Source organism: Abrus precatorius, unplaced genomic scaffold, assembly GCF_003935025.1.
Source record: "Abrus precatorius isolate BTA unplaced genomic scaffold, Abrus_2018 Scaffold2, whole genome shotgun sequence".
NCBI classification, from domain to species: domain Eukaryota; kingdom Viridiplantae; phylum Streptophyta; class Magnoliopsida; order Fabales; family Fabaceae; genus Abrus; species Abrus precatorius.
In genome coordinates this window covers 209,165-222,103 of record NW_020874362.1, presented here as the reverse complement: position 1 = coordinate 222,103, position 12,939 = coordinate 209,165, and the positions used below count along the sequence as shown (strand labels likewise).

Below are 12,939 nucleotides of genomic sequence, written 5' to 3'. Positions count from 1 at the left end.
TCACTGATGAGATTGACCAGCCCATAGAGGATGATGATATATTGGCATGTTATTAACGGGCTGGCTAGCATTATTGTAGAGTCCAGACCCCCTAGTAAAAGGACTATGGTCATTTTCCTCGGGCTCAGAGGAGTCACTTGAAGGCCCTTGAGACGTAGGACTAGTTGGAGTCATAGGAGCACCAAAGGATGCTGGTCCTGAAGAAGGCCCAGATTTCAGGATATTTGAGCTTGACTTTTTCCCATCCGCAATAAAGCTACCCACAATGACCTATTCATGATTGGAAAAAGTAACAAAAATTAGAGCATCAAAGTTTCGTAAATCCTATTCCCACACACACACACACACACAATAATATTAATAATAATCATTATCAATTGACATTAATTTTATATACATTTGAAACTTGAAAGCAATACCTGTACAGGTGATGCAGCAGTTAGCATTCCAGCAACTCCGCCACCCAAAACACGTCCATCAGACCCTGCAAGGGAAACATTCAAACCACATGTTCTGCTACGTTCCCCATTATTTTCAGATAGCTGCAAAGCACCTGATAAAGATATAATCTCAAATCGTCCCTGCAATGTAAAATGACATCACGTGAAGAGAACTGAACCTAAAGAGACAATGATATTTAATTATATATTCAACCACAAGGGTCAAGTAGTAACATTGTCACTTCACAACACATAAAATTAAACATTAAGCAAAACTTAGCTCCTCTACAGAAGAAATCTATCAATATTATTTAGCAATAACTCTTTAAATGCCTTAACATGAAAGGAACTTGGGCCCAAGGGTAAACCTGAATTTGAATCAAACTATTGCTATAAAGTCAATTCTTCAGAGCACCAGACTCTAAAGTAACTTTTAGTTCAATGTAAGGGCAACACCTACAAGGACTAGGATTAAGGAGTATCAGCATAAAGTGGTAATTTTACAACTAATAAGACTATATGCCTTGTATAGAACTATGAAACTAAGATGATTTAGCTCATGGAGGGAAAACAGGACTTTCCACTCATTCTATCTTCACTGTTGAAAAACCAACTCCCAAAAACTTAAGCTATTAAGTGATGGCACATGAATGGTCATATCAAATCTATTGGAAGCTCACACACAAGAACCTTTGGACCCACATACTGAAATCCAATTCCAAGTCCAATAATACAGGTCAGGTACTATAAACAACCCCCAAGACAATTTGAGTTTCTCCATTGTTTTAGTCTCTAAACTTACATCATCTGTTGTCACCATGATTGGGAATTTTTTCAGTTTTCCACCAGAATGAGTATATGATTTGAGAAGATGAGGTGAGAACACTGTCTAAATCATTTTAGTATTCCTTGACAACTTTTACCATAGCCAATACAACCAATAAAAAAAATCTCATAATTCCTAGAGATGGTTGCTTTGGTTTCCTATCAATCCAAAGGCACTCTAGGTAACAAAAACAAGAGATTACAGTGCTTAACAATTGGGATATTTGACATCCAAAATTTAACCGGGTAGAAAGTGATCCCTAGTTTTAGGATCAATATAACTGAAGATAGAGATGCTATGCACTGAAAGACACAAACTTTAGATTCAACAAATATAAGAACCTCAAATTCAGTAAGACCTTACATGAAAGGGCCAAATTACCTCTAGATAGTATCCCTATTGCACTATGGCATGCTCATCATAAGAAGTTAAGAACCAGTTCCATCAACAACAATAGAAACTGAACTTCCAAAGCACTTTTTCCCAGATCGAATTAGGTTTTAAATAAAAACTGAAAAAAAGAGACAGCCATTTCATAACGCAATACATTTGTACTATCTAATAAAGCAATCTAAAACATTTAATATGTAATATTGTATTGGACAATGCTGATTTAACATTGTACTTTCATCACCAAAAAGGTTAAGAACCTTCCAAATTACCTCAAAGAGCAACAGCACTGAAATTAGGCCTGAGAAAAATATAAATACATTTGAAGTAATGACAAGACAAGAATCATTGCAAGAGTGCCTTTCAAAATGGATAGGTTACAAGCAGTTGCGCAATAACCTGCAAATACCAATTCTACAATTTTCAAATTAGGCAATAAGCCTCAGTATGTAAATTCAGTTGGTCATTTCTGTCAACAATTCTGAACTCTGAAGGTGGATTTACTTCAAGTTAAAAGGTAACATTTATCAATTTGAAATTGAGGCCCAAATATCTCTACTAGACCGTAGAAAATAGTTGCTTGAAAAGTAGTTAATAACAATAATAGTTTTGTTAATATCAGCCCTTAAAGTTGAGTTTAAGCACTTATAAATGGTAATTTTCTATTAAAAAATATAATATTTATTACACTTTTATATTCTCAAGATAATAAATAGTTTTATTCCCAATAAAAACATACCACTTTCAGTTGCTTATCCTCAACCCTAAGGGTTGAGATTAATACTTTCTTTATCATAATAATAAACCATGAAAAAAAATTAGATTAAGTCAAATATACATGTACACAGAAAGTACACACTTCTCCTGTTTCAATAGCAAAAGGAAAAAGCAAGAAAATCACGGCCCTTCAATAATTAAATAAATGATTGTGTTATATCTCACTCTCTACAGCATAGTTAAATGGGTAGAAGAAAACATGGAAAATTGTTATTGCATGCTGGAAAATAATTATGTATTTAGTTTTGTGTTCTTATAGATATGTGTGTCGGGAAAACATGTATTAGCAGACCATTTCCAATATAGTATAAACGAAGCTTAATATAATGGATAACTAGATATTAACTAGATTATACATGGATATAAAAACTACCTCATATGTTGCAGTACCACCAGACAATGTGGGCTGTCGAAGGGTGACATTGCAGATTGCACCATTAGCAGAAAGAATGCAAACAGTCCGAGGCCCTTGCTGAGAGAAGGCCATAATTTTTGCTGTAATGTCCTGCAAACAACAGTAGCATACTAGCGGGAATGACTGTAAAAATATTAAATAGAATTACATGAACCAAACATGATGGTTCCACAACAAAATACTGACTCAGTAAAGAAACCCAATTTTCTTTTAGCTTTGCTTTGGTTCAAAAACCAAATAAGAGCAAACTACCAAGAGAAATTTGCAAGAAAAAAATAGATTAATGCTGTAAGTACCTCTTTCCTCTTCAAGTGGAACAAGAGATATAATAAGATATAAATTCAAATTCATGCAACCGTGTAATATTTAATAGTCTCAAAAACAAAGTACTCAAACCAGAAACCATGACAAATAAATACACCTCATAAATTCTCAATTGAATAAATGAGATATTCAAAATTCAATCACACTTCACAGCAACAATTATAAAAGAATTTGACACAATAGCATTGAATGAGCAGTTGATAGCAATTTCAAATGCAGCAAAGACAAGCATTTTGAACCAGAATCACTTGTCTACATGAAGGCCTGATTTAACACTCAATTAGACGATAATCTGTATGCAGTATGAATAGTTGGACAATGCTTATTTAACATTCTATTTTCATCACCAGAAAGGTTAAAACCCCCTAAAACTATCTCATAGAGCACCTGCCAACTGCACTCAAATTAATCACCAAATAAATACAAAAAATTTAAAAGAATGACAAGACAATAATCACCGCAACACAATCTTTCAAAATGGTAAAGTTACCACCAAAAGCAATAAACCCATGTCACGGTTCAAAACTTTCTGGTCTTATTATTACCAGCTAATCCACATGTACATAACCATAACAATACAACAATTTTATTATAAAGTCCAAAACTTAAAAACTTCTGAAAACTGAGGCTTTATATCCCTCACCAAAAGAGAAAAGGAAATAACATTAGCATATAATTTTTTGAAGTCCCAAATTACCAACAAACAAACAAATGCAACGTAAGCTAGCAGTGGTAACCACATAATAACTAAACAAACGAGTACATTACATTGAATTAGTATTCCCCCTCGTCCTCTATGTAAAAAAAAACAAACTCGTTACCACAAATTTCATACTAAGCAGGAATATAAAAAGAATTTAACAATTAAATCATTTGAAAATTGGAAATTTTTTGTTATAATTACGAAGAAATTGCTAGTAACTATTTGTTGTAAAAGACGGGGGAAAGAATTTTTTGGAAGAGTAAAGTATTACCTCGCCAGAGTCCACCAAGATAACATGAGGTGTGAAACCAACCCCACCAGCTCCTTCACATCCACACAGAAACAACAAAGAAACCATCACAATCAATTTTCACACAGTTCCATTCAACACAACGAGAATCAGTTCCATTCAACACAACAATAAAAGTACCCAAAGCATCAAGCTGCTTCTTCCCGGACCCCGGAGGTCTTCCCCGATGCTTCTTCGCCGGAGCTTCGGTAGACGGCGTGCCGGCTGAGTCGCCGGCGCCGGAAGGGGAAATGTGGGTGGGAGCCAAGCCGAGAGCAATGTTACCGTCGGGCGAGTACTTCCGGGGACGCCCCCTCTTCTTCTTGGTGAGGGCGCAGGGCCGCATCGGCGAGGAGGAACCGTCGTAGGAGGCGGCGGAGAACGACTCAGAGGGCGGAGGCACGGCGGCGAAGGGGAATCGAGCGGTGGTTGGGGACATAATGGTGGCGTTGGAGTTAGGGCTGATGATGGAGGAGGCGTTGGTGGAGGCATAGGCGGTGATGGGCGGCGGTTCACGAGAGTCCATTGCGGCGGATCAAGCTGTGAATGCGGGTTGAATGGCTTCTTTTAGAAGCTATTACGGTTCGATAATGAAAGGATCGAAAAAAACAAAAAAAATAGAATGAGAGACAGTTTTACTATACTGAAAGAAAGAAAGGGAAAGACATTCAATAGGTAATAGGAACTCAATATGGAGGAACAAGAAAGTGCACTTATTTTTTTTTATTATTTTTTTTACATATATAAATATTGCAAATAAATAATTTTACCTTTCTAAACTTTTTTATTATTAATTCTTTAAAGCTAACAAATGCGTAAGCCATCACCTATTTAGTTTTAAGTATCAAATAACTTTTAATCTAAAAAGTTTATAGAGTCAAAAAAAAACTTACAGGACATAAGTTGACCCATAGATAAGTTCATTAAAATATATAACCAATCGTTTCTTCTTTGTTGATAAAATTGTCTATTAATTGTACTTGCAATTTTAAGAAGCAAAACAGAAAAAAAATTAAAATTAATATGTCTCTTGAAAAAAAAAAGAAAAGAACAACATAATCTACTATAAGCAAAATAGTTAATCTAAAACAAGAAAAAAGAAAAATAATAGCTCCCTTTTGAACATATGATTTTATTCTTGGTAACTACGTACGAGGAACCTCAAAACATCACTAGTCAACCATGAATGTTGAAATATGTCCAATAGAATGTTGTGGTTCCTTCCTATGAATCCAAGGAGAGCCTATTAAGGGAGTATTAGATGAAAATTAAGACAATGGTGACGAAATGTTAAGTTAATTTTGATTGAGAAAAGTCTATTTTAAATATATACTTCAATTCATGATATTATTATGTTTTAATTGGACATGATCTCAGTAAGAAGCAAGATGCTCTTACTACATAAAGTTCAAAGGCAGAAACATTATCAAACTAACTCTAGACAAATAAATTTGTGATAATCAAGTAGTCAGGCTTATTTTCTCCAATCTTGTTTTCAACAAGATCAAATTGATAGAAGTTCAATTTCTTGTTCTACCAAGTCTACCTCTATATTTGATAGATTCAAATGCGATCAAGCACACCTACCCGCTTAGAATTAATTAACAGACGTGTTATGGACTTTGTCCAACAAGATGGAATTGCAAAAGTCCTTTCTAGTCTATGGTTTTGGTTTAGCAACTTGTTCTCTAAAATGGAATTGAGGTTTGTTATGGCAAGTGAAGTTATAACTTGGGGTTGAATAGTTCTAGTTGGTTTATAATTCAAGTGGGGTTATACGAAGATTTATTGTGAAGCCAATGTTGCAGTATCTGAAAATATTGCCAACACCAATCCAGGACACAAGATCAACTCACCTCGTATTTATGTCGCCATGGAACTCTATGAAAGCAGCTAAATTGCAAATCAAAATAAATGTAAAATGTCAAAAAAAGTTTTGCTCATTATTCAAAAGTGTACCCCTTCTATAAGATTCCCAGCTATTCCTCTGACAAGTTCACATAGATTGTTTTTGGTAAATGATTCATTGATCCAAAAACTCATGTCTTTGTAACAAGGAGGATACTGTAAAAGGAAAGCACAAAAAAATTAGAATGTTATTTCATTAATCTATTTGCTCACACTAAAAAATATAAATTAAAATTAGAATGTTCTCACAAGATTTCAATAATCTATTTGCTCACACTAAAAAATATAAATTAGTCAAGATCAATAGCAAGACTACAAGACATACAAAAAGATAAAATCGAAGGGTTGGTAAAAAAAAAAAAAAAAAACACCATCACAAAGGTTCGATAATAAATGAACTCCACTATTACTTTATTACCAAAACACTAGATCATAGATACTCTAGAAAAATAAAACTGACATTTATTATTCAAAAATTTTCAAGGAAAAAAAAATCGTTGCAAAAGGTTGGTAAAAACAATCGCGAATGATTGGTAAAAATCGTCACAAAGGTTCAATAAAACTGTTGCACTTTGTTGTGGATATATAGCACTTTGTTAAATCCATGTATGCAATCTACCAATGTGGAAATTCTTTCTCTATGTTATGTCATTGTCCAGTATATATGCAAAAGAGAAGCAGTTTGCTCCTCTGTCGCACTCGTTACTCATAAGGTCACAATCCAAAAGCTCCTGTGCTGATAATTCTAGAAGCTCATATGTAGTTATTTGGTGGACAACCTTGACTGCTTGCACATTTTAAAATACATATTTACATATAAAAAAGACCAACAATAACTCTTTTTCGGTCGACAAGGTTTAACATTACTATTGAAACAATAATTGCGTTGTGTATCCTTTTGGTTTACAATAGTAACGATTTTAATTTAAAACAAAAACTAAGAAATCTTTCTGCTTAAAATTATCCTTTAATTATTCTTTCTATTACAGGATAACAGGCATGTCTTTCGATTCTAATTTTTCTCCCTTAGATATTCTAATTACGCGATAGCTTCATACAACCATTTTCACCCCATTTGGACCCACATGAATTCTTCAATACCCAATAATCTTTGCCGTCTTCAGAGCCATATCCAACAATACGCACAGAGTGATTCAAATATGCACCACGTCTGCCCTTGTATATACCTTGAAAAATAAATTATAAGCCAATTATATTATACGATAGTTTCTTATCTCAAGTCAGAATTTGAGTTTTGTATAGTTCTTTATTGCCACATAATCACTTATGTTGGTAGAATAGCAGCGACTGGATGACGAGACACGACAATCTTCAAGGCTTTCTCATTGTAGGGTGGAACATACGAGTATCCATTAATCTTGACAATCTTTGCATTTTTCTGCATATAAACTCAAATCATTTAAGACAAAAATACAAAGAGAGAAACTCAATTTTTTTTAACATTATTTTTTTGAAATAGACTGACCTTTTCTCAGCTTACACATGCCCTGCACCGCCTAATGTGAATATTCTTTCTATGTGGTTATGTCATTGTCCAATATAAATGCGAAAGAGAGGTAGTTTTACAGAATCTTTACAACGACTTTCATCAATCCTTTGCAACGGTTTTCTTTTTCTTTTTTTAAATGTTTTAATAAGAAATGAACTCTACCATTACTTTACTACAAATACACCAGATAATTGATACTCTTTGAAAAAAAAAAAAGACATTTATTACTAGAAAATTTATAAAAAAAAAACTGTCAAGAAAGTTTTGTAAAAACAATTGCGAAGGGTTGGTCAAATCTGTCACAAAGTTTCAATAAAACTATTGCACTTTATTTTGGATTTATAAAACTTTGTTAAATCAATTTATGCAATCAATTTATGCAATTTACTAATATGGGTATTCTTTCTCTGTTGTTATGCCATTGTCCAGTATATATACAAAAGAGAGCCAATTTTGCAAAACTTTTGTGAGGGCTTTCACAAACCTTTCGTGACAGTTTTTTTTTCTTTTTTTAAAAATGTTCTAAAAATAAATAAATTCTACCATTCACTTACTACCAATACACCATATCATAGATAGTCTAAGAAAAAAAATTGACATTTATTATTAGAAACAATAGTTAAGTTGTGAATCATTTTAGTTTACAATAGTAACAAGATTTTAGTTAAAGACAAAAACTAACAAATCTTTTTACAAAAAATCATCTTTTTATTTTTCTTTCTATTACAGGGTAACAGACATGTCTTTTGCTTCCACTTTTTTCCCATATATATCCCTTAATTTTTCTTTTTAGTACAGGGTAACAAGCATGTTTTGCAATGCCAAAACTTCTGTCATATATATTTTGGTTGTGTAGTAGCCTTATGCCAATTATATTATACGATAGTTTCTTATCTCAAGTTAGAATTTGAGTTTTGCATAGTTCTTTATTGCCACATAATCACTTATGTTGGTAGAATCAATATTAGCAGCGACTGGCTGACGAGACACGGCAATCTTCAAGGCTTTCTCATTGTAGGGTGGAACATACGAGTATCCATTAATCTTGACAATCTTAGCATTTTTCTGCATATAAACCCAAATCATTTGAGACAAAATTACAAAGAGAGAAACTCAATTTTTTTTAACATTATTTTTTTGAAATAGACTGACCTTTCTCATCTTACACATGCCCTGCACCACCTAATGTGGATATTCTTTCTACGTGGTTATGCCATTGTCCAGTATATATGCAATAGAGGGGTAGTTTTACAGAACCTTTGCGACGGCTTTCATCAATCCTTCGCAACGATTTTCTTTTTCTTTTTTTAAATGTTTTAATAAGAAATGAACTCCACCATTACTTTACTACAAATACACCAGATAATTGATACTCTTTGAAAAAAAAAAAGACATTTATTACTAGAAAATTTATAAAAAAAAAACTGTCAAGAAAGTTTTGTAAAAACAATTGCGAAGGGTTGGTCAAATCTGTCACAAAGTTTCAATAAAACTATTGCACTTTATTTTAGATTTATAAAAGTTTGTTAAATCCATTTATGCAATTTACTAATATAGGTATCCTTTCTCTATTGTTATGCTATTGTCCAGTATATATCCAAAAGAGAGTCAGTTTTGCAAAACTTTTGTGACAGCTTTCACAAACCTTTCATGACGGCTTTTTTTTTTATTTTTTTAAAAATGTTCTAAAAATAAATAAACTCTACCATTCATTTACTACCAATACACCATATCATAGATACTCTAAGAAAAAAAATCAACATTTATTATTAGAAACAATAGTTAGGTTGTGAATCATTTTAGTTTACAATAGTAACAAGATTTTAGTTCAAGACAAAAACTAACAAATCTTTTTACAAAAAATCATCCTTTTATTTTTCTTTCTATTACAGGGTAACAGACATGTCTTTCGCTCCCACTTTTTTCCCCATATATATCCTTTAATTTTTCTTTTTAGTATAGGGTAACAAGCATGTTTTGCAATGCCACAACTTCTGTCATATATATTTTGGTTGTGTAGTAGCCTTATGCCAATTATATTATACGATAGTTTCTTATCTCAAGTTAGAATTTGAGTTTTGCATAGTTCTTTATTGCCACATAATCACTTATGTTGGTAGAATCAATATCAGCAGCGACTGGCTAACGAGCCACGGCAATCTTCAAGGCTTTCTCATTTTAGGGTGGAACATACGAGTATCCATTAATCTTGACAATCTTAGCATTTTTCTGCATATAAACCCAAATCATTTAAGACAAAATTACAAAGAGAGAAACTCAATTTTTTTAACATTATTTTTTTGAAATAGACTGACCTTTCTCAGCTTACACATGCCCTGCACCGCCTAATGTGGATATTCTTTCTATGTGGTTATGCCATTGTCCAGTATATATACGAAAAGAGACAATTTTATAGAACCTTTGCGATGGCTTTCATCAATCCTTTGTAACAACTTCTTTTTTTTTTTTTTTGTAAATGTTCTAATAATAAATGAACTTCACCATTACTTTACTACCAATATACCAAATCATAGATACTCTAAGAAAAAATTGACATTTATTATTAGAAAATTTTAAGAAAAAAAAAACTGGTCGTGAAAAATTGGTAAAAATAGTCACGAAATGTTGGTAAAAAATGTTATAAAATTCTTGCACTTTGTTTTGGTTTTATATCACTTTGTTAAATCTATTTATGCAATTTACCAATATGGGTATTCTTTCTCTATGGTTATGTCATTGTCCAGTATATATGCGAAAGAGCGACAATTTGTTCCTTTGTCACACCCGTTACTTATAAGGTCACAATCCAAGAACTTCTGTGCTGATAATTCCAGAAGCTCAGATAATTATTTGGTGGACAGCTTCGACTGTCCCTACATTTTAGAATGTATGTTTACATATAAAAAAGAGCAAGAATAACTCCTTCTCGGTCGACAAGGTTTAACATGACTATAGAAACAATAGTTGCCTTGTGTATCCTTTTAGTTTACAATAGTATCAAGATTTTAGTTCAAGACAAATTTTAAGAAATCTTTTTACTAAAGATTATTCTTTAATTTTTCTTTCTATTATAAGGTAACAGGCATGTCTTTTGATCCTATTTTTTCTACCATAGATATTTTGGTTATGCTGTAGCTTCATATAACCATTTTCACTCCATTTGGGCCCCATGAATTCTTCAAGAGCTAATAATCTTTGTTGTCTTCGGAGCCATATCCAATAATAAGCACATAATGATTCAAATATGTACCACGTCTGCCTTGTATACACCCTAAAAAAATAAATTATAAGCTAATTATATTATACAATAGTTTCTTATCTCTTAAGTTAGAATTTGAGTTTTGCATAGTTTCTTATCGCCATATAACAACTTGCATATGAATGAGTAAGATCAATACTAGCAGCCACTTGCTGATGAGTCATGACAATTTTCAAGGCTTTCTCATTGCAGGGTGAACATACGAATATCCATTAATCTTGACCATCCTAGCATTTTTCTGCATGTAAACCCAAATCATTTAAAACAAAAATATAAAGAAGGAAACTCAATTTTTTTTAACATTATTATTTTGAAATATGTTAACCTTTCTCTTGAAAATTTTCTAATAATAAATGATGGTTTTTTTTCTTAGAGTATCTATGATTCAGTATTCAAGGTATTTTTCTATGTTCCTTTATTAAATTTATACTTCTATTATTATTTTGTTTAGGTGATTAATATATTATATATTTTAGGAGTTTAAAAAGTTTCAAAGTAAAACCAAATCTAACATTGGGAAGAATGAATTAGATCTTTATTTGGAAGAAAAATCATTGGATTATGATGATAATGAAGATTTAGATGTGCGATGATGCACAAGATTCGTTGCTAACCATCATTAAAATATGCAGAAAATTTAATGTAATAATAGGGTGCTAACCTAGGTAATCCCATATGACATTGAATATAAACCATATATCAAATATGTTGTGAACATTGATTCAGAAAGTAAATAAAAGGGCGGGAGGAGTTTGTGGCTTCAAGTTCAAATTACTCAATCAGAAAATTAATTTTAAAAAATTCTATTAACAAATGAGTTAACTCCAAACTTGTCCATATTAATTCTATCACAAATCCTCTCAGAATTTAATACTCCACCCTTTCCCTGAATTAGGTTAACCAAATAAGCGCAAATCAACCTTAAATTCTTATACAAAATTAAGCAAATCAATGTGCTCCAATCTCTAATCCTTAGGATTAAGCAACCTAGAATTAAACTCAGAATTAAGCAAACCAAGTTTTGAACCCTTGTTAAAAATGAATTAGAGTTTGATTAAGCAACATTCCTCATTCAATCCTTAACTTAGTTTAAGAGATTGGGAAGGAAGAAATTCATGAAAAAGGAATTCGTATTAATATTAAACCCATGATTTTAAGAATTCATATGAACTTTACTAGGGATTAACAACAAAATTTAGCCCTCCATAAGGATGGATTTCACCATTACAAAGTAAAAATCAAGAGAAATCAATGATATTAAAGTAAAAATAAAAAGGAAGTAAGAAGAAATGAAGAATAAACCCTAATATAGAACCTTGGCTATCACCCAAGGTTTGACCTAAGCTCTGCAAAAGTGTCCCAAAATGGAAAAGTATCTAAAGTGGTAAAAAAATCCTACCTTAAATGGTAAAAATTCTATTTATAGTAAACTTGATGTCTTCCAAATTGATTGCTATCACTGATAATAGTGTTTACGTGCAGCTCCATGAAGTTCTCCTATTTCTGTAGTGTTCACTTTCATAAATAAAAGTGATTACGCACAGTGCGCATAATCACTATGGTAAACAATAGTGAACATGTGTAGCCTCTAAACTCTGGCATGTCTACGCGTATTTACTATGGTCAATGAAAGTAAACACGCACACCCTTTGTGCATTGGGGCCTTTCTGTAGTGTTCACTTTCATTAGTGATAGTGAACACATGTAAGTCTGCACCTTTCCTTTGGCTCTGTAGTAATTACTATTGCTTCTAAAAGTAGTTACTTTGGTCTGTCCCTTGGAACTGACTTGCTGTAGTGATTACCATAGGGCCTGAAAGTAGTTAATTTCACTTCATATTTTTCTAAGAGCCAAAAAATTCATAGAATTTGTCTAGAAATTCCTGCACAATTATTCAAGTTATCAAAATTACAAAATATATTTACAAAAATCAGTGTAAATTGAAAATAGTTAAGAAAGCTGTGATATTTGACTTAAATGATATTTTTATGGTATTTACAATTTCTAAGATCATTTTTTCTATTTAAAATTAATAAAAAGATAAACAAAATATCAATAAAATATGGATTCAGCAATGTGTTAGGTTATTGGAAGTCTA

General features: G+C 32.2%; 1 protein-coding gene across 1 annotated transcript; it reads right to left on the bottom strand.

The window, feature by feature from the left end:
* On the bottom strand, nt 1–4,690 carry LOC113858086 (AT-hook motif nuclear-localized protein 13-like). Its single transcript, XM_027490541.1, has 5 exons — nt 4,306–4,690; nt 4,147–4,199; nt 2,807–2,938; nt 420–581; nt 1–270 (listed from the first exon to the last, which is right to left on the bottom strand). Exons 1-5 carry the CDS (start codon nt 4,688–4,690, stop codon nt 1–3), a joined length of 1,002 nt encoding a protein of 333 aa, XP_027346342.1.
* Between the last annotated feature and the right edge of the window lie 8,249 nt (nt 4,691–12,939).

Excerpts from the sequence above, each read along its gene's own strand:
- LOC113858086 (XM_027490541.1), bottom strand. The coding sequence starts at position 4,690 with ATGGACTCTCGTGAACCGCCGCCCATCACCGCCTATGCCTCCACCAAC. Across the intron at positions 2,939-4,146 it reads TCTTGGTGGACTCTGGCGAG|GACATTACAGCAAAAATTAT; the intron begins GTAATACTTTAC and ends TGTTGTTTGCAG. Across the intron at positions 582-2,806 it reads GTGGTACTGCAACATATGAG|GGACGATTTGAGATTATATC; the intron begins GTAGTTTTTATA and ends TTTACATTGCAG.